The sequence below is a fragment of the Trichosurus vulpecula genome, chromosome 2, assembly GCF_011100635.1.
Source record: "Trichosurus vulpecula isolate mTriVul1 chromosome 2, mTriVul1.pri, whole genome shotgun sequence".
In the NCBI taxonomy this organism is placed as follows: domain Eukaryota; kingdom Metazoa; phylum Chordata; class Mammalia; order Diprotodontia; family Phalangeridae; genus Trichosurus; species Trichosurus vulpecula.
Window position 1 is genome coordinate 33,150,684 of NC_050574.1, and position 21,126 is coordinate 33,171,809.

General features: G+C 50.0%; 1 protein-coding gene across 2 annotated transcripts in view; it reads left to right on the plus strand.

Annotated features, from left to right (window-relative positions):
- ACAP3 (ArfGAP with coiled-coil, ankyrin repeat and PH domains 3) overlaps positions 1-21,126 on the plus strand; it is a 66,018-nt gene that overhangs the window by 35,894 nt on the left and 8,998 nt on the right. Inside the window, exons 10-22 of one of the 2 annotated variants that reach the window (XM_036745360.1) lie at positions 6,435-6,446; positions 6,723-6,835; positions 7,512-7,563; positions 8,245-8,345; positions 8,575-8,686; positions 8,899-9,107; positions 11,557-11,626; positions 11,728-11,822; positions 13,039-13,268; positions 13,549-13,656; positions 13,989-14,084; positions 19,312-19,404; positions 20,002-20,216. In XM_036745360.1, coding sequence (XP_036601255.1) covers positions 6,435-6,446; positions 6,723-6,835; positions 7,512-7,563; positions 8,245-8,345; positions 8,575-8,686; positions 8,899-9,107; positions 11,557-11,626; positions 11,728-11,822; positions 13,039-13,268; positions 13,549-13,656; positions 13,989-14,084; positions 19,312-19,404; positions 20,002-20,216 — 1,506 coding nt within the window. The remainder of the gene's footprint in view (positions 1-6,434; positions 6,447-6,722; positions 6,836-7,511; positions 7,564-8,244; positions 8,346-8,574; positions 8,687-8,898; positions 9,108-11,556; positions 11,627-11,727; positions 11,823-13,038; positions 13,269-13,548; positions 13,657-13,988; positions 14,085-19,311; positions 19,405-20,001; positions 20,217-21,126) is intronic. The other variant, XM_036745361.1, reaches the window with a different exon arrangement.

Here is a 21,126-nt window from a genome sequence, read left to right on the forward strand (position 1 = left end):
TGAGAACAAAGTTATGGGGGAGAAACTGTGGAAAGGCACAGAGTGGGAAGTGGATTGTCTCTGAGGAGGGACCGTTCCCCTTTTCTGAAGGAATTCATTATCTTCCTCACAGACTTTCTCTCCAGCTCAGCTCCTGTCCTCATACTTGGGGGGCATAACCCACATCCTGCCTCTGATATTTGCCAGGTGACCTCGAATAAGCTATATAACCTCTCTGTGTCATGGTTTCCTCCCCTGTAGATTGGACTTTTGTCCCCAAATCTACATGGTTATGTCCCCTCTGACAACTCGGACTCCCGGTTTCTTGACCCCCTCAAAACCATGACCTACCCCTTTGATCTACATTGGCCACCCAAAGGGATGGTCATAGCTGAGACCTCACCATCACTCACAACTGAGTTGCTTCCATGGTTTTGAACTCAGAAGTCCTCTTTTCTGACCACACTCTCCTGGCCTTCCATCTCTTCCTGTCTAAATCTCCTAAACCTGTCCTTTGTCCTCACTGGGATCTCCATTCCCTCCATCCCTCTCTGTTCTCTTACTCTATCACTCCTGCTCTAAGCTTTCCTTTCCTCTCTAATTAGTATGGACCCTATGGTTGACCAGTATAACCTATGCCCTAGACTCTTTGGCGCCTTGTCTTACTGGTGCCTAATCCCCTGCCAGTCCTCAGCGTCGGCTCTCCCCACCCTCCATTGGCCTTCTCTGTTACCACTCCTGAGATGGAGGGTGGGCAAGGGCATAAACATTTATGTAGCACCTACTATATACCTGGCACCATGCTAAGTGCTTTACAAATAGCTCGTTTGAGATTCACAACAACTGTGAGAGGTAGATGTTGTTATTATCCTGCATTTTATAGTCAAGGAAACTGAGGCGGAGGTTAAGTGACTTGCCCAGGGTCACACAGCTACTAGGTGTCTAAGGGCAAATTTGAACTCGGATCTTCTGACTCCAGGTCCAGCGCTCTGTGCACTATGGTGCCACCTAGCCGCCTCTAACAAGGAGGCGATCCCACAACCATGCTGGTGGCTACCCTCGCACATTCTTTATTGAATCCCAGATGGGTCCTCGTTATTGCATGGTGAAACTTTTTTATTTATTCCTGGTTGACTTTCTGTCCCACTCGTCCCATCAGCTGTTCCAGACCTTGTCTTTCTCCTCCTCCTCCCCTCATAGCAGATGTCCTTGCCTCCTACTTCGCTGAGAAAATAGAGGCCCATTTCCTGCGAGCTCCTCCTCCCTAACTCCATCTTTCAGAACTCCCTCCCATCCTTTCCTCCCATCTCTGCTCCTCAGAGACGAGAGTAAAGGAGCTTAGATCTTAGGCAGCCGGGAGCTTCAGTGGCTACGGCACCGGACCTGGAGTCAGAAGAGACCCAGATGCTTCCCAGCCATGTCACCTGACCTCCGCCTGCCCCAGTCTCCTCAAGTGTAAAATAATAACAGTGCCCACCTACAAGAGTGATTGTGAGGATGAGATGAAATAGCATTTGTAAAGAGCTTAGCACAGTGCCTGGTGCGTAGCAGACACTTAAGACATGCTGTTTCCTTCCTTCCTTCCTTCCTTCCTTCATTCCTCCCTCCCTCCTTCCTCCCTCCCTCCCTCCCTCCTTCCTTCCTTCCTTCCTTCCTCCCTCCCTCCCTCCTTCCTTCCTTCCTTCCTTCCTTCCTTCCTCCCTCCCTCCCTCCTTTCTTTCTTTCCTTCCTTCCTTCTTAACTTGTTTCCTTCCTTCCTTCCTTCCTTCCTCCCTCCCTCCCTCTCTCCCTCCCTCCTTTCCTTCCTTCCTTCCTTTCTTCCTTCCTTCCTTCCTTCCTTCCTTCCTCCCTCCTTCCCTTCCTCCCTCCCTCTCTCCCTTCCTTCCTTCCTTCCTTTCTTCCTTCCTTCCTTCCTTCCTTTCTTCCTTCCTTCCTTCCTTCCTTCCTTCCTTCCTTCCTTCCTTCCTTCCTTTTTTCCTTCCTTCCTTCCTTTCTCCTTCCCTCCCTTCTTCCTTCCTTCCTTCCTTCCTTCCTTCCTTCCTTCCTTCCTTCCTTTCTCCTTCCCTCCCTTCTTCCTTCCTTCCTTCCTTCCTTCCTTCCTTCCTTCCTTCCTTCCTTCCTTCCTTCCTTCCTTCCTTTCTCCTTCCCTCCCTTCTTCCTTCCTTCCTTCCTTCCTTCCTTCCTTCCTTCCTTCCTTCCTTCCTTCCTTCCTTCCTTTCTTTCTCCTTCCCTCCCTTCTTCCTTCCTTCCTTCCTTCCTTCCTTCCTTCCTTCCTTCCTTCCTGTCACTTTCAGGAATCATTCTCCCCCTCTCTCACATCCTCAATCTCTCCTTCTCTACCCGCTCCTCTCTCATGCTTAAAAAAGCATTTGAGCCTCCCATCCCCTCCAATAATGGCCAGATAGTTTGCCTCACTTTCCCCACCACACTTAGAGAAAGAATCTTCTTCCTTTGCTGCCTCCACTGCCAACCCTCTCATTCACTTCTCACTCCCTTGCAATCTGGCTCCCAGGCACCACTGCTCAACGGACATGGCTTTCTCTGAGATTACCCATCATCCCCCAGCAGCCAAATCCCTCTTTGCTCATCCTCTTTTCTCTCCCTGCAACTAATGCGGACCGAGCCCCCCTCCTTTAGGTTTCTGTCCTGCTTGTCCTCCTTCCTGTCTGGCTGCTCCTTCTCAGTCTCCTTTCGTGGATGATTATCCTTAGTTCTCACCTGCCCCCCAACTGTGTATGTCCCCCGAGGTTCTACGCTGGGCCCTCTGCCCCTCTTTTGTCTCTCTATGTCTCTCATCTTCCTCTGTTCACATTACCCCCACCCTTTCTCTCACCTCTCTGGCTCTTATCTCTCTCTGTTATTTTTGTGTCTATCATTTCTCTGTCTGTCTCTGCCTCTCTGTGCCACTCTGTCTTTTTTCTCTCTGTCTCATTTCTCTGTGTGTCTCTGCCTCTCTGTGTGTCTCTGTCTCTCTGTCTCAGTCTCTCAGTCTCTTATGTCATCACCTCCCACAGGTTCAAGTATAGTCCCTTTGTGCATGACTCCCACCCAGCCCTCATCCCTCTCCTGAGCCCCAGTCACTCATCATTCACCTGGAGACGTCCTCCTATAGGCTCCTCAAAATCAGCATCCCCAAACCAGAACTCAGCCTCTGCCTTAAACTTATTCCTCCTCCAGACTCTCCTGTTGCCTTTGCCCCCAGCACCATTTTTCCAGTCACCCACATTCATAACCTTGGAGTTACCTTTGATGCCTCATTTTCCTTTACCCGCCCGCCTCCCCGCATCCAATCAGCTGCAAAGTCATCCACGCCCTCTTCTCTTCAGTCACTCAGCCACCCTTCTAATTCAGGTTCTTATATCCTTTTGCTTGGACTGTTGTAATCTCTGCCTGATTGGCCACTTGAATTTCAATCTTTCCAATGCATCTTCCACAACTTGCCAAAATCATTTTCATGGTCTGACCATGTCAGTCCCCTGCTCAAGGACCTTCAGTGGCTCCCTATCACCTCTAAGATAAAATACATAATCTCAGCCTAGTGTTTCAGACCCTCCACAGCCTAGCTTCTACCTGCCTTTCCCATCTTCTTTCACATTACTTCCCTCTGTACAATTTAACTTCCAGCCAAGCCAGACCCCCAAACACAACATAACTCCGGCTCAATGCATTGCCCCAAATGTTCTCCACACTTGGAAACTTTCCTCCTTATCTTTGCCTTTGCTTTCTTTTTCTCTAAGGCTCATCAGAGCTTCCTCCTCCGAGAAGTTTTCCTTGCCCCCCCTCCCATGTTGCTAGTGCTCACTGCCTCCTCAAAAGTCATTGAACCTGGGTGTAAGATGTGTGGCCCTCCCCTCCCCGTCCCCATTCCCCCAGCAGAATGGACACTCCTTGAGGGCAGGCACTGTCTTATTTTTGTCTCTGTGACCTCAGCATCTGGACATTGTGTTGGAACATAGGAGATGCTTAATAAGGATTTGTTGGGCTTAGGTGAAGCCACAAATGGATTTGGGGAGATGTTTTTTGTTTTGTTTGTTTTTTTTTTCTGTAGATAATTAGGCTTTACCAAGAGTCTTTACAGATTGGATTCTCTGTGTCTGTGCCCAGTCTAGGCCCTGTGGGCTCCTCATTCTGTAACATTGTCCCCCACTTCCTCTTCTTCCCCCTCCCCCTCCCCCAGGCCCAGGGGAGGGGCTGGGAGAGAGTTGCTGGAAGTGCTGCTTTGTGGGGTAGGGGCCGTTCTCCTGTCCATCCTATTGGCTCCTCTCCTTACACAGCTGGCCAGCTGCTCTCTGTGAGCTATCCCACTGTTACCCCTCAACGTGGTATGGCAGGGTAGCACACCAGACTTGCCATCAGGAAGATCTGGGTTCAAATCCCTCCTCAAACACTTACAAGTTAGGCAATTCTGGGAAAATTTCTTGACTTTTCTGGGGCCTCAGTCTCCTTGTCTACAATATGAAGGGATTGGACTCATTGACTTCCAGAGTCCTTTATAGCTCTGGATCTGTGATTTCTTTCTCTCCAAGGTCCCTATTTGGGGGTACAGTGATGTCTAGAGATGGGAAAGCCTGTTTTTTATGATCCCCTCAGGTTCTTTGAATCCCTCCACTGTCAGCACCCCCAGTAGTTCTTTTTAAAGGGGGAGCTGGTCAAGGACTCTAGGTTTTCAAGACAGAAGGAATGACCTTCCCATGGGGTGCCTTGTCTTCTAAGCCTCTCAGAGATCAGACCATCTGCCAGCTAAGGCTGGCCATGAGGAGCTACCCTCCTGCTCTTGGTCAGGGCTTTTCCCCAGTTCAATAGATTTTGATCAATTCTGTCTATTTTTTCAGTGCATCCAGGTCTAACTGTTCCTTCCAGGTCATAAGACTGATGGGAATATACTGGTCAATGTTTAACAACCAGCTCCACCCCCCCCCCCAAAATGTGTACACAATACACTTTCATGTTTAATCCACATTGCTAACATTTCCCTAATCACTTTCTTAAGTCTGGACAATCAACAAAACAACAAATCAAGCCCTGATCTGTAGCATTTGCTGATGTCCAAGGTGTAAATGCGCACGCTGAAAATTTAACAATCGACTCTTGTGAGTCAGCCTTAGCTGGTTCAGCACACCCCTGACTGTATTTCTCAAACTGAGAAGGACCTCAGAAGGTATATAGCCCAACTCTCATTTTCAGATGAGGAAACGTTGACCCAGAGAGATCAAGTGATTTTTCCAAGGCTGCATAAGGAGTGAGTGGTAGAGCTGGGATTTGAACTTGGGCCTTAAGATTCTGAATCCAGTGTTGTTTCCACTGTCCCACAGGTCAGGAAGCACTTGCTTGTGTCTAATTTAAGTCCCTCCTACTTCATCTGCCATTGATAGAGGTGGAGAAGAATGAGTCACCTTCGTCTTTGGAGATTTCAGTAGGTGGAAGGTAGTCCCACTTGTTGGCAGGGCAGCTAGGTGGCACAGTGGATGGAGTACTGGCCCTGGAGTCAGACCTGAGTTCAAATCTGCCCTCAGACATTTACTAGCTGTGTGATCCTGGGCAAATCACTTCACCCTGTTTGCCTCAGTTTCCTCATCTGTAAAATGAGCTGGAGAAGGAAATGACCAACCACTCCAATATCTTTGCCAAGAAAACTCCAAATGGGGTCACAGAGTCGACCACGACTGAAAATGACTCAACAAGAAGTCCCAAGGTCACTGAGGGTCATTCGGGTGTCTTTGATGTGCTGTGTCATGTCCTCAGGCCAGGGATGGGAAATCTTAGGTGTGAAGGGGAGAACCCAGTCACCTTCGGGGAAGAACCAAAGACCAAAGGATGACCTCATTGGGGAGAGTTGCCGTCACTGTGTAGGACATGGGGACCTCAGTACCCAAGATCACTGTGGCTTTTTTGAGAAGTATGAGGAGACTATGAAAGAGTCCTCACCTGGAGGGAGTCAAAAGTCCTGTGATCTGGCTGCAGCTCTGCCAATGGCTGGGTGTGCGATGCTGGGAAAGTCACCCTTCCTCTCTGGGACTCCATGTGTACAAAAATGAGGGATGGCAGTTATGATCATTTCTCAAACAAATCCTAGGATGTAGTGGAAAGAATGTTGAACTGAGAGGCAAAAGACAGCTTCCCATGTTAACACTTCAATTTATCCACTATGTGACCTCAGGAAGATCACTTAACGTCTTAAACTTGTTTCCCTATGTGTCTGATAATGGTGGTGGGGAGTTGTTGTGGAATGGATATCTAAAGACACTTCCAGGTTTTTTTTTATAAAACTTTAAGGGGGAAATAGGGAAAGACTGGTCTCCTAATATGAGATTGCCCTCTTGGGGATCCTAGAGTGCATTATTAGGAAGATGCTCCCTTGGAGTAAGGAGAGAGTTGGCAGCTGTCATCACTGGGGAGGCCCTTCACTCACTTTCCTTTTCTCTTCTTTCTTGCCCTCGGGAACCTGTTGACTTCAGACTTTGTTGCAGGTAAGTTTGCCTATTACGCTGAGGCCCCTGGGGAGGAGATAGAGGGGAGGAGGTGGTGGCCGAGGGTCTTTAGATTGGAACAAGAAGCTGATTTCAGTACCATGGACACCTCCCCTAGCTGCCCCTTCTCTTCCCTTCAGGGAGGGGAAGGAATGAATCTATGGGTTTGGACGTGATGGTATTTTGGTAATTTGAGAGCATGGTGGCTAGGGGGAAGAGGATGAGGTGCCTCTCCTCTCATTCTCTGACCTCTCATCCTTCCTGTCACTCCACCAGGACTTCTCCTATGATGAATCCAAGGTGGAGTTTGATGTAGACGCTCCCAACGGTGTGGTCATGGAGGGATACCTTTTCAAGAGAGCCAGCAATGCCTTTAAGACGTGGAATAGGTGAGAGTTGGAGTGGATGTGGTGGAAGAGAAGGGGAAGTATGGGGAAATCAATGGGTCACCCCACAAGCATTCAGTAAGTGAATTACTGTACAGGTACTGGGATACAAATGCAAAACCAAGACAGTCCCTGCCCTCCAGGAGCTTACACTGTACTGGGGGAATATAGCATGTTGGAAGATAAATAGATGCAGGATAGATACCAAAAAAGATATTTGGATGAGGGAAGGCATTAAGTACTAGGGGACTCAGGAGAGATTCTGGAAGGAGGTGGCGCTTGAGCTGAGCCTAGAAGGGTGCCAGGGTTCTGAGAGTTCAAGGTGGGGGGAGGGAAGACATTCCAAGCGTGGAGAACACCTCAGGCAAAGGCAGGGAAGTTTGAGCTAGAATGTTGTATGTGGTGAACAGGAAGGCTGGTCTGGCTGGAGCAAAGCCTGGGGGAGTGGGAGTAATGTGTAAGGAGCCTGGAAAAAAAAAAGGTCGGAGCCAGAATGGGAAGGACTTTTAAATACCAAACAGGAGTTTTAGTTTAACTAAAAGTGGAGGAGAGACATAATGAGATCTTTGCTTTAGGAATCTCACGAGGTCCTCCAAAGGAGGAAAGGGCAGGCAGGTTCTGGGGTGGAAGATGGCTCTGTGCCCTGACTCTTTCAATCCTTCAATACTCCTTTGTGTAGGAGGTGGTTCTCCATCCAGAACAGCCAACTGGTCTACCAGAAGAAGCTCAAGGTAAGTGGGCAGGAGCTGAGCCACTGGGGGCTAGGGCTGCTGGCCTGGTGGGTCTGGAGCTTTTCTGGTTATTTCCATCCCACAGTGCACAGCTGAGAATGAAGTGGGAGAGGAGGAGAGGGTGGGGAGAGGGTTTCTTCTTCTCCCTCTTGATCCCTTGAAGCCAATGTCTGGGGGCTTTAGGGCCTCATTATTTCTTCCCCCAGAAAGGGGTCCATGGAACCATCTCATGCTTTTCTCTCTCCTCTTGAGTGGTCTCAGGGCTGCGATTGTGGTGCAATCACATAAGATAACATATGTGAAATGTTTATAAACCTTAAATGCATTATATAACATACGTGCATGTAACCCATATGACAGAATATATACAATGCATTATATAACATGCATATATGTAGCACCTATAACATAATGTATGTACTACATCATATAACACGCATGTATGTAACATAATCCATTCTTATTAGTCCTCATCGGTGGGTAAGAGTTCCGGGGCTGAGTGGTCAGGGGGTCAGTATCTGGCGCCATGGTCAGGGGGTCAGAATCCAGGACAAGGATTCAGTGGGTTAGGTGCTGGGCCTGTGATTGGGTGGGACAGTACTCTGGCTAGCCAGGGGCTGGTTTGTGAAGCAGTCCGAAGGTCTGGGGAAGGCTGGGCTTTCAATGGATCCATCCCTCCAGGACGGGTTGACTGTGGTGGTGGATGATCTCCGTCTCTGCACTGTGAAGCCATGTGAGGACATAGAGAGGAGGTTTTGCTTCGAGGTGGTCTCTCCTACAAAGTAAGGGGCCTGGACCCTGGCTGGGGAGGAAGGAGGTTCCAGTGGTGGGGAGGGTGGTGATACCAGCCTTCTTCTCCAGATGATGGTGGGTTTTCTGGAGGTGGTGCTCCCTGTTCCAACTGACTGTCTATGGAGTCAGTTTGGGGAATCTTATATGAAATTAGGGGCTCCCTGGGGGAAGGGCTGGGGACTTGGCTCCCCTATCCCAGCGTTGATCCCTCCTCCCCAGGAGCTGCATGCTACAGGCTGACTCAGAGAAGCTCCGCCAAGCCTGGGTTCAGGCAGTCCAGGCCAGCATTGCTTCAGCTTACCGGGAAAGCCCCGACAGCTACTACATCGAGGTGAGCCTGGGTCTGGAGACAGCCAACTGCTCCAGGGACCAGCACAGTGGGGCTGCCCTGCCATCTGCTGGCCACACCTGGTAGTGCAACATCCCAGCAGGGTCTGTCTTTTTCTCGTGTTTAGGGCATGGGGGTGGGTGGTAGGTGGATGGATCTGTCCCTGCTGAGAAAACCCATGCCCAGGTGTCACCGCCAGCTCTCTCCCTTCCTAGAGACTGGACCGAACGGCATCTCCATCCACCAGCAGCATTGACTCCGCCCCAGACACCAGGGATAGAAGCAGCAAGGGGGAGAGCATCCTCCAGCGGGTGCAGAGTGTGGCAGGCAATGGTCAGTGCTGTGACTGTGGGCAGCCTGACCCCCGCTGGGCCAGCATCAACCTAGGTATCCTGCTGTGCATCGAGTGCTCGGGCATCCACAGGTGTGTATGTGGGGAGGGGAGTGGACAGGAGATGAGGAGGAGGAGGCAGGGGACCCAGGACCAGGGCTGGCCTTAGGGACTTCGGGGCCAAGGCTGGGACCTTAGAACATCAGGGCCAGTGCTGGGGCCACCTAGGAGGTGCCACAGGTATTATCTTCATTTTGTGAATGGAGAAACCGAGGCTTAGGTGAAGAGACGCCCAGGGTCACTGGGATTTGAACACAGACCTTCCCAGCACTCCATCCCCACTGGGTTAAATACTCAATATCCTGGCACTGGGGAGGTGAGCTGAGTACGCCAGGGCTGGGACTCTGGGGGAGGAGCCTCAGGAGCCTCAGGCCAAGACTGTGGGTAAAGTAATGACAAATAATGGATGTTGATATAACACTTTATCATTTGCAAATTGCTTTAAGTTCATAATCTCAGTGGACCCACCTCCCATTAGCACTGTGAGACAGGTCCTGTGGGACTTATTATCCTTATTTAGGGATGAACAAATTGGGTCTCAGAATAGTGAAGTGACTCGTCTAGGGTCACACAGCTAGTAAGTGATGAAGGGATGATCTGAACCCGGTTCTTGATGACTCCAGGTCCAGCATTCTATCCACTGCATCATGCTGATCCACCATTTTGGCCTAGGGCCTCAGGAACCCCAGAAGCAGAACTGGAGATCACAGATTAAAAGCCTCAGGGGATGATACAAGACTTACTCTAAACCTAAGAGTAGGATATAGGGACAGATTGGGGTATCCCGTAGACCGACCTCTCCCTGATCTCAGGCTGCATCGAGAGTCAGAGTATACAGAGGAAGGGAGGTCTTACCTCACTGTAGCATCTGATAGCATGTAGGCAGCTAGGTGGCGCAGTGGAGTCAGGAAGACCTGAGTTCAACTCTAGCCTCAGATACTTACTAGCTGTGTAACCTTGGGCAAGTCATTTGTCTTCTGTTTGCCTCAGTTTCCTCAACTGTAAAATGGAGATAGTAGTGGCCCCCACCTTACAGGATTGTCATGAGGATCAAATGGGATAATATTTTAAGTGCTTAGCATAGTGCCTGGCACATAGTAGCTATGCTATCATTACTATCATCGTCATCCTGTTTACTTCTGGATGTCCCAACTTCTTATTCGTTCGTTTTATATTATTAAATAATATTTAATTTTCTAAATTTAAAAATTCCCCCCCAGTTACATATAAAGACAAATCTAACATTCATTTCTTAAAAAATTTAAGTTCCAAATTTCCTCTCTCCCTCCCTCTCCCTGAGATGGTAAGCAATTTGATATAGGTTATACATGTTCAATCATACCAAACATATTACCATATTAGTCATGTTGCGAAAGAAGATATAGACCTAAAGGGAAAAACCACGAAAAAAATACAGAAAGTGGAAAACGAGTATGCTTTGATCTGCATTCGGATTCCATCACTTCTCTCTTTGGAGGTGAATAGTATTTTTCATTATGAGTCCTTTGGATTTGTCTTGGATCATTGTATTGCTGAGAATATCTGATCATTGTACAGTATCGCTGTTACTGTATACTGTATACAATGTTCTCCTGGTTCTGCTCATTTCACTTTGCATCAGTTCATGTAAATCTTTCCAAGTTTTTTCTGAGAGTGTCCTGCTTGTCATTTCTTATAGCACAGTAATATTCCATCACAATCATATACCCCAACTTGTTCAGTTATTTCCCAATGGACGGGCTGGATGTTCCAATTTTGAAAGGACATTAATAAGCTAAAGTGCATCTAAGGGACCAAGGATCCATTGAAGGGACTAAGGATGTTCAGCCTACAGAAGAGACAATTTGGGGGCGGGGCATGCTTGTTGTCTTCAAGTGTTTGAAGGATCGTTGAGGAAGAGGGAAGAGCTGGGACACTCTCTGCCACACCCCCCTCCCCTCCACCACTGTGGAGGCAGGGAAGAGTATTTGTCGATGGACAGACCTTAGTTTGATGTACAGAAAACTTTGGCAGTAGCTAGCTCCTTTGGAAGGAAGGCACTTTCCCCTCCCTGAAAGTGTCTCAGTATGGATGAGTCCTGGGACATTGTAGAGGATTCATGCCCAGGCAGGGCTGGGTTCCTGGCAGCCTCAAGGTCCTTCAACCACTCAAGAGGGTTCATGCAGCTTCATCTGCCTTTGGGGAGTGGAGAGAGCAGCAGGCTGGGTAATCTCTATAGCGAGGAAGCTTGGGATAATCCCCAAATCATTTTCATCTGTCTTTGGAATGCATCATGAGAATCTAGTCTGGGAACAGATTTCCTTTGCTAATCACTTCCAGCTTGGGCTGATGTGACCGAGGAGATGAGCAGCCTAGGGGAAAGTCTCACATTAGCTAAGCCATATGTAGCTGAGGATTATCCTAGGTCAGCCCTGGGGAGACTGGGTTTGAACTGAGCCCCTTCCCTGACTCTCCATTTTCCCCTTCCTCCCCTACAACCCAGGAGTCTGGGGGTCCACTGCTCCAAGGTCCGGTCCCTGACACTGGACTCATGGGAGCCAGAGCTGCTAAAGGTGAGTGTAACCCCTACAGGAGTGTGTGTGTGTGTGTGTGTGTTGGGATTGTGTATCAGAGCCACTGATGAGGCTTAACCCTATTAATCTTCTCCTCTCAGCTGATGTGTGAGCTTGGGAACAGCACCGTGAACCAGATATATGAGGCTCAGTGTGAGGAACTGGGGCTCCAGAAGCCAACAGCCTCTAGTCCCAGGTTAGTAGGTCAAAAGATAGGGTGATGGATGTGCTGGGACTGGGGGTTGGGGTTAGGGGTTGAGGTAAATGGAAGGGCATGGTCAGAGGTTGGAGGGATATAGCGTTTGGGTCATAGCAAAGGGATGGAAGACTGAACTCACACTGGGAGGATGGAGGGATGATATCATGGGTAGAGAGATAGAGGGATGGGTACATGGGTGGAAAAATGGAGTGACAAGGTCATAGATAGAGGGATAAAGAAACAGGCTCAGGGTTTGGAGGGTGTGGGGATGGGGACCATGGGCAGAGGGATGAAAGAGTGGGCTTAGATGTTGAGAGCATGGGGGAATGCAGTCAAGGGTAGTGGGATGGAGAACTGGACCCATATGTTGGGGCAATTGAGTGATGGAGTTATGGACTTGGAGATGGAAGAGTGGGCTCAGGTGTTGAGAGCATGGAGTGGCGTCAAGGATAGAGGGATGGGGACATGGGCAAAAGGTCATGAAAGAGGAGATAGAGGAGTAGTGTCATGGGCCAAGGGATGGAGGAATAGTCTTAGAGTTTAGGGGGTGTAGGGATGTGGTCATGGGTTGGGGGAATAAAAAGTGAGTTCAGAAGTTGAGAGGATGGAGGACCAAGGATGGGGTCATATGTGGGAAGATGTGGGGACGAGGTCAGGAGGTGGGGAGTTAGAAGAGTGGGCTCAGGGGAAGTGTGGTCAGGGATGGGAGAGATAGAGGAGTGAGGTCATGGGTTAAGGAGATAGAGGAGTGGGGCCAGGGGAGGGGGATGGGAGATCGGATTGAGAGGCTGAGAGGGCATGGAACAAGAGGATCATGGTTTGTTGAGACGGAAAGGTGGGGTCAGAGATTAGAAGGATAGAGGAGTGTGGAGGGCCCAGGTTCAGCTTAGAATGAATAAGCATTTATTAGGCACTTACTATTTCTTAATTACTGTGTTATAACCTGGGATGCAAGGAGAAAAATAGAGATTGTCTCCATTCTCCCGGAACTTACCCTATTCTCCTGTGGGGAAACAATATGTAAACAAGTTAAAAGTCAGGGATTTATTGATGAAACCTGGGTCTTGAGGGGCATGAGGCCATCGGAGCAGGAGGTCTCAGGGGCCCAGAGGTTGGGATCATGGTGGAGCTGTGGGACTGGCCTCAAAGAGTGAGTCAGCCATTTGTTATAGCCTTTGGTCGTGCATCCTCACCTTCACCTTCTCCTCCCCAGGCAGGACAAGGAAGCTTGGATCAAGGTCAAATATGTGGAGAGAAAGTTCTTGAAGAAGCTTCCAGGGGCTGGGGCTGAGGCCAGTGAGACAGCTGGTGGGGGAGAGGCCAAGCCCCGGCGATGGAGCATGAAGAAATGTCGGCGGCACCAGAGTTCTCCTAGGGTCCCCAGGATGCGACGCCAGCTCCGGCAGGAGCCCACCGCCATCTCCCCTGCAGCGCTGTCATCAGGTGGGGACCCTCGGACCCCAAATCTTTCCTGCCCTCCTTTGGCTTTTGTGCTTGGAAATTCTGCAAGCCACCTGGCCCGAGTCTCCTCTGCATCTTTTGTCAAATGAACACTGCCTGCTCCATCTGTTGTCTCCTTGGCCCCCAACCTGCTATAGCCTCGAGGGGGTGGGGTGGGGGAGACTTGGGGGTATTGGCCTGATAGCCTCAGGTGCATGAGGCCTTATGGGAGGTGGGGATGCTGAGCAGTGCTCTAACGTCCCTCCCCCTCCTGCCCCCTCAGCCAGCACTTTGGAACGGAAATTTCGACGTGACTCTCTCTTCTGTCCAGATGAGCTGGACTCACTCTTCTCCTACTTTGACACAGGAGCAGCTGGGGCAGGACCAAGAAGTAAGTGAGAGGGTGGCTGGGTGGGAGCAGCTCAGCTCATCTCCCTCCCTCCCCTTCCTCATGTTTCCACCTTTTTTGCTGTCTCTTGAGTTCGGGGCCTCTGACATAGCTACTTGAAGGATTCAGAGGTAGGATTGGGGTGACATGTCTGTGCTCCTTTACAGTGCTGGGTTAGGACAAGTCCTGAACCACTTCCCCTTCTTTGGATCCCTGGCACCCCCCTACCCCACCCTGGGGATTGGGGGACACTGTGGGCTCCTGCCCATCCCCCTCTGGCTTCCAGGAGCTCTGCCCCATTAATCCCCGTCCTGTTCCATCCACCTTCCTCGTAGGTGCTGGCCACATGTCTGCGCAGGCCCCCCCAGCAGCTGGTCAGTGGGACAGTGGCCTGGGCCCCGGGGGCACCGAGGCGTGCCTCCCGGCCGGAGGTAAGGTAATCTCGGAGCAATGGCCTGCACGGAGAGGAGGGAGGGAGAGAGAGAGGGGGACAGTCACTTCCTCCACTCCAGTGTCTCCCCTGCCCCATCCCATGTCCCTACCCTATCCTGAGTTCCCTGGCCAACAACCTCAGGCTAGAACTTTGCTTGTTCCAAGGAAACACTTTGTTCAGGGGGATTGTGGGGCTTTGATGGGCTGTGAGGACTACAGAGATCCGTAGAGACATCACCCCAAGGGCGCCTAAGCTAGAACTTCAGGTTCCAGCATTTCAAGGAGGCGACTTGTAGGGTTGGGGGTAACGGCTAGGCCAATGTGGTTATGTAGGGAAAATGGCTTAGTTTATTAATTTTTAATCTATCTTTCCATGGCCCTTTATTAAATGTAATTTTTATTGCATCAGGATCTGAAAAGGATGCATTTAATATTTCTGCCTTTCTGCATTTGTGAGGGTTTTTTTGCCCTAATACATGGTCAGTTTTTGTGTAGCTGCCATGTACCACTGAGAAAAAGGTGTATTCCTTTCTATCCCCATTCAGTTTTTTCCAGGGATCTATTATATCTAACTTTTCTAAAATTCTCTTCACCTCCTTAACTTCTTTCTTGTTTGTTTTGTGGTTAGAGTTATCTAGTTTTGAGAGGGTAAAGTTGAAGTCTTCCTAGTTAGAGACAATGGACCTTGGATCCAGAACTGGTTGTGAATCCTTCTTTTGTCCATTACTATCTATTTGATGTTAAGAAAGGTCCCCTTTCTGTTTTGAACTCAGGTCCTCCTGACTGGACGGCCAGTTCTCTCTCCACAGTGCCACCTAACTGTCCCCAAGGTCCCCTTTTAGAACCTCAGTGTACTCAGCTATAAAATGGAGATGATACTTACACCACCCATTTCACAAAATTATCATGAGGAAGGCACTTTGTAAATTGTGGAGGGCTACATGAACATGAGCTGTTTGACCTGTTTAGTATTATCATTCTCCTTTTCCTCCTCCTCCTCCACCTTCTTTTCCTCTTCTCTTCTGTTCCTTCTCCTTTTCCCTTCTTTCTCCTTTTTCTCATTGAGAGGTCTCCTGGTACAACTGGAAGATCGCCAACTCTGGGCTTAGAATGCCCAAATTCAAATCCTTCCTCTCAAGTTCACTGCCCATCTGACTTCGGGCAGGTCCCTTGCCCTCTCCCTGGGCTTGTTTTCTCGTGGGTAGAATGAGGAGGTTGAATTTCATGGCCTCAGAAGCTTCTTCCAGTGCTAAACCCAGGATCCTCTGTTTCTTTGCTGCCCCATGACCTTGGCGAATCCCTTCTCTTCCTTAGTCCTAAGTTTCCTCATCTGTAAAAGGGGGGGTTGGACTCAGTGGACTCCACGGCCCCTTCTAGTGCAAGATCTATGACCTCATGACCCCATGAGTTTGTCCATGGGGACAATGCTCCCCCTATTGTAGTTGCCAACTCTGACTTGGTAGATGCTTCCCATAGTGGCCCTGGCCCCATTAAGGACTGACCCATGGCTTACATCAGGTGGGCATCACTATCAGACCTTTTGCTCTGTGGCCAGAGCCTTGGGAACCCAGAGTCATGCCCATGCCATGATGAGGCCCTCAAACAGTGGAGGTGTAGTGGAAACCAGTTATTCTTCTCTTCCTCTTCTGATGTCATCGGTGCCAGGGAATTCACCATTTGTGAAAACACCCTTCACTAATGCTGATTGGCAGCTTGTCCACAACTCACAGTCTTCGAGAGTTACCCAGAGCACTGAAAAGTTAAATGACTTGCCCAGGGTCTCACAGCGTGGCTGGGCTCAGACCCAGGTCCTCATGACTCCGAGGCAGACCCTCTATCCTCTGTGACCTGATGCTTCTTAGTGAAAGATTATTCCTTATTATGTTTTTGACATCCTCGTCACATGGCATTGGTATCCTTCTGATGGGAGGCAAAATCAAAGAAGGACCCTGGCACACTGGGTGTCCTCCTTGCCCCCCACCTTGGTGAAGTCACTCAAGGTGGGCAGCCACCGCTGGAAGGAATTCCTGAATGGATGAGGTCACAAATCCATCTGAAAATCTTAGTAAGCAGATACAAGGAAGAACCAAAGGACACTTTCTGTGATACCTTAGCATCCTTGAAATGTCAAGAAAAATAAAGGAAAGCCTCGGCAGGTGGTGAAATATTAGTGAGAATAGTAACTAGCATTGACGTGGCACGTTACAAATATTATCTCAGATGATCTGCACAATAGCCCTGGGGGGGGGGAGGTGTGCCTTTATATTATCCCCATTTGACAGTTGAGGAAACTGAGGCCGACTAAGTGACTTGCCCAAGGTTACATGGCTAGTAAGTGCCTGAGGCCAAATTTGAACTCAGGCCTTCCTAAGTCCAGGGCTCTGTCCACTTGTCCATTTTTCTATCCCAAGAGCACTGCAGGATGAGCAGGGATGGATGGATTATGATCTGCACCTTTAGAGGAAAGACTCAGCTGGGTGAGAACACAGACCACCAGAGTGTTGAGGTGATAAGCCAAGGCCAACCTTCTGAGCTGAAGACCTTGTGGCTGTGGGGACATATGAGAAGTAGGTTCTCAGTCAAAACCAACAGCTTCTCAGGCTCAGAGCCTAATGGCCAACTGGCATTTCCTCTTCATTTTCGTTTGGTGAACAGCTAGTTTGAACCAGGTTTCTCCATCCTCAGTGGCACAGTAGCCAATAGGGACCTGTGGCCACCAGACTTCTCTCCCGCCCATCTCCCCTGCTCCAGGATGGGCCTGAATTGAACCCTGGGAAGATGACCTAAGCAGGAAGCATAGTGGTTTTCTCCCTGCCTTTTCTCCTTCTTGGGGGACAGATCAGCGGTCCACTTGACAGCCAAGTGGCCTTGATCACAGTGACTGCGGCCGATGCCAACTTGAAGAGATGCAGTCAGAAAAGGGAGGGCAAGGGGAAAGGCAAGTGTTGAGGGAGCCAGGCTCTGCGGCCAAGTGGACCTTTGTCTCTTTGTGCCCTTTGACTCATTTCTTGACCTTGGGCAAGTTTTTCCACATTCCCTATCTCTGAGACCAACCACCAAAGACATTCCACTAGGGTGACAGGGGAATACTTTGTATCTACTCCTGGGTTACAAATTTGCTTCTAAGTCTCTGTCCTCTGATGACCCAGATGGTGGCTAGCCTACAGTGCTCTCTCAGCTTGGGATCAGGAGACTTGGATGGAATCCACTCTGAGGAGGCAAGGGGAACTAGGGAGACTGGGAGGGACTTGAGGGAGTGCATAGGGCTTTCTAGATTCTCTTCATGCACCCCCTGGATCAGGGCTGAGTCTAACTACAGCCAAGTGGCCTTGATCACAGTGGCTACGTGGTATTATATAAAGAGCAGGATTTGAAGTCAGAGCCCTGGATTCAATCTCAGCTTTGCCACTTGCCTTTGTGACTTTGGGCAAGTCATCTCTCCTCATTGGGGCTGCTTCCTCATTTGTAAAATGATGCAGTGGGACTAGGTGACCCCTAAGAGGCCAGCCCTAAATCTATCATCCTATGATCCCAGGAAAGAGAGTACTGTGGTCTGGGGGCTTGGAAGTTGGTTTTCTAGGGGGCCGGAGCCTCAGCTGGAAGGAGGAGCCCTACTTAGGTAACCGGGGAGGGCATTACAGGCAAAGAGAACTGCTGAGCCTAGACCAGAGGTAGGGATGAGCTTGGTGATGTTTGCTGATGGTGGTGTTAGCAGTGGGAGGTGAAGGAGAGAAAGGAGGAGGCTGGGAGCTAGCCAAGGTTCTGAATCAGTGTGTGATGGCTTGCTACTAATGGAAGATACATTGCACCCTGCCCTAGGTCCCTACTTCTTACAGACCCTTTTCCCTGGAGCTCTTGGGAAGACAGTCAGGCTTGGGAAGCGGGGAAGGGGGAAGCTGAGAAAGCCCAAAGGGGCCCTGGTACCCCGATGGGAATGGGGAGAACTCAGTCTGCTCTTTAAATAGTGCTTGATGTTTGGAATGAGGTAAATAGACAGCAGAAGTAATTCTTTTTTTTTTTGGAGCGGGGAAGGCAGGGTAATTGGGGTTAAGTGACTTGCCTAAAGTCACACAGCTAGTAAATGTCAAGTGTCTGAGGCCAGATTTGAACTTAGGTCCTCCTGACTCCAGGGCCAGTGCTTTATTCTCTGCACCACTCAGCTGCCCCAGTGATTCTTTTAATGTAAGATCCAACCTCAGATGGAGCCTGAGCCTGGGGTTCTCTGCCTCCAGCACAAGGCCCCAGCCAAACCAAACAACTTAGCACCAGTGATGTGGAAGGGGAGGAGAGACCTTAGCAGATCTTGAGTTCAGAGCCCCAGGTTCCAGGGGGCCAAGAGACTGAGGAGAGGTAGTCCTTCCTTCCCATGAGTCCCCACCACTATCTGTCCCACCCTTAAATATCCTGGGTACAGAGAACTGCAGCCTTCCCTTCCCTTTCCAGACATCAGCAGGGCTCTCTGACCCCAGTCTGTCTTGGCCTTGATGGGGATCATCATAGGCACAGTCTGGAGGCAAGGCCCTCTTCCCCCATCCTCCCCCCACCCCAGCTCACTGTAGCAGGAGCTGTGTGTCTGTGTGTCTGTCTGTCTGGTCCTCACTGTGGATCTCTGTGCCCCTGGAACAAGACTGCTCTTGCCTAGAGCCAGGGACTTAGTTGAATGAGTGTTTGTCTCTTTATCTCCATGTACACCCCTCACATGTTCTCGCTTTGCCTTCCCCGTCCAGTGTCCCATGCCTAACTCAGTAACCTTAACTATAATTAAGCAGAATTTCATTTTATTTTTTCTCCCTTCTAGTCTGTGGATGGGAGGGAGGGTTGAGCTTCATAGTTCTATGAAGAACATAATTTCTCCCCCCCACCAGGTTCTTGTCCCTTCTAGATGGAAAAGGGATCCAGCGACAACTCCCTTCAGTCTCTGGACCACTAGCCCTTTCTGCCTGGGGGAGAGGCTGAGTGAGATTAGGGCTGTCAGCTTCAGTCTTTACAGCCATAAGTGGGCCACCTCTTTCTTCTGCCTAAGCCTGGGCTGAGCTGAAGAAGCTTCCATGGACCCCTATTCTTCCAGTTTTCAGGACACCATCCCAGTCCCTGGTTTGATCCTGCTGGGCAGGCCCAGTAGACAAATGAGAGCAAACATCCCCTGCCTCCCAGCATGCCATTCATCCCAGGTCATTGCCCCTTGGTATTCAAGGCCGCTCGGTCCATCTCCCATTGGCCCCACAGGTCTGAGCAGTGACAGCGGCCTCGGTGGCAGCACAGATGGGAGCTCGGACATCCTGGTCTTTGGCTCTGTGGTAGACAGTGTCATGGAAGAAGGTGTGTGCTGCTCAGGGAAGGGCCATGGGTTAGGCAGGGAGGGACCTTCCAGCATTCAACCAGGGATTTGGGGGGGAGCCTAGAGGGCCCCAAAATCACCTGCCTGTGGTTTCAGAGGCCCCACTGTCCAGGCAGTGGTCAGGTGCTCAGATACAGGGCTAGAACTAGGCGTTGCGCCCTAGTGCCTAGCATGTGGGGGGAGGGAGGAGAAAGGAGAGTGGGTGAGGAGACCAACTGGGATATGGAGAGATGAAGGGCATTTCAGGCTATCAAAAGGTTTCCACACTGCTGAAGGGAAGGTGGGAGGAAGGCCTGAAGTCTGGGAGTGTTGTCCTTTGGGAAGCACGTACACTCTAGAAATGTGGCCGTTAAATTTGAGTGGCTTGGGACGAAGTCCAGATTTCCCTAGCACAGTTGTGGTTCTGTATCTATTTAGCAATGTTTTAGGCACTGGGGACCCTTTGCCTGGTTGGGATGTCCCTGTCATTTTTCCAGGCCGGGCCTGGTTCCTTTCCCTTCCCTTGTGTGAAAGAGCTGTCTGGTAGGGAAGACAGATGCTACTACCCTCACTCTCCACTCCTTTTCCCCTTCTCCCAGAGGGTGAAGTATCTGAAGACTCCAGTGCTGAGGGTGACCGTGAGACCTGGGACCTGGAGGACAGCCGAGAGCTGCACCCAGGGCTGCTGGCCTACCGGGCGGCTCGAGCCAGAAACCTGCCTGTTCTGGCTGAGGCCCTGGCCCACGGGGCTGAGGTGAACTGGGTCAATGAGGAGGATGAGAGCAAGACGCCACTGATCCAGGCAGTGATGGGGGTGAGTGACAGGGACCCCTGGGCAGCTCCTGCCTTAGAAGTCACGCTGCCACCATCAGGACATGTGCCTGAACCGTGAGCTCACCTCAGCAAGGACTTCTTACTACCCACCCTCTGGGCTGGCCTTGGAGTCCAGAAGACCTGGGTCCAAATCCAGCTTCCTCCGTTCACTAGCAGGATGACCACAGATAAGTTACTTAACCTCCAGTTGCCTCAGTTTCCTCATCGGTAAAGTGGATTAATAAGAACACATCTCACAGCATTATTTTGAGGGTTGAATAATTAATGTATAGTGATTCTCAAAGTTTTTTTTTAATCTCGTTATCCCTTTATATTCTTAAAAACAATTGAGGACTCTCCCAATGAACTTATGCTTATGTGGGTTCTATCGATCGATATTTACCGTATTTGAAATCGAAATGCCTTCATATTATTATGAAAATAGTTTTGACCTCATGGACCCTCTAGAAAGGTTCCCCTGGACCACACTTTGAGTATTTTGGAAACTTTAAAGTGCGATCTAAATCCCAGGTAAATTACCGATCTAGCAACGTGCATTTATTAAACACCTGCTGTTTGCCTGGCACTCTGTTAGGCACTGGTGATCTGGAGGCAGACAGGAATCATTCCCTGCACTCAGGGAGTGTGTGAGGCTTGTGTTCTCTTGGCAGGGGCTGGGGTGGGGGTGGAGGACACATCTTGTTCTCTGTCTTTCCCATACAACCCCGCCCTCCACTCCCCCCAGTTCGGATTCTCCTTGCCTCTCACCCAGAGAACATTAACAACCTCTTGATTGGCTTCCTCCATTTTTGTCTCTCCCCGCTTTGATCCCCCTCGTGTAGGTGGCCTTTTATCACCCCTTGCTCTGATTACTTGTCCTTCCCCCTGCCCTGGTTCCACCCAGGAACAGC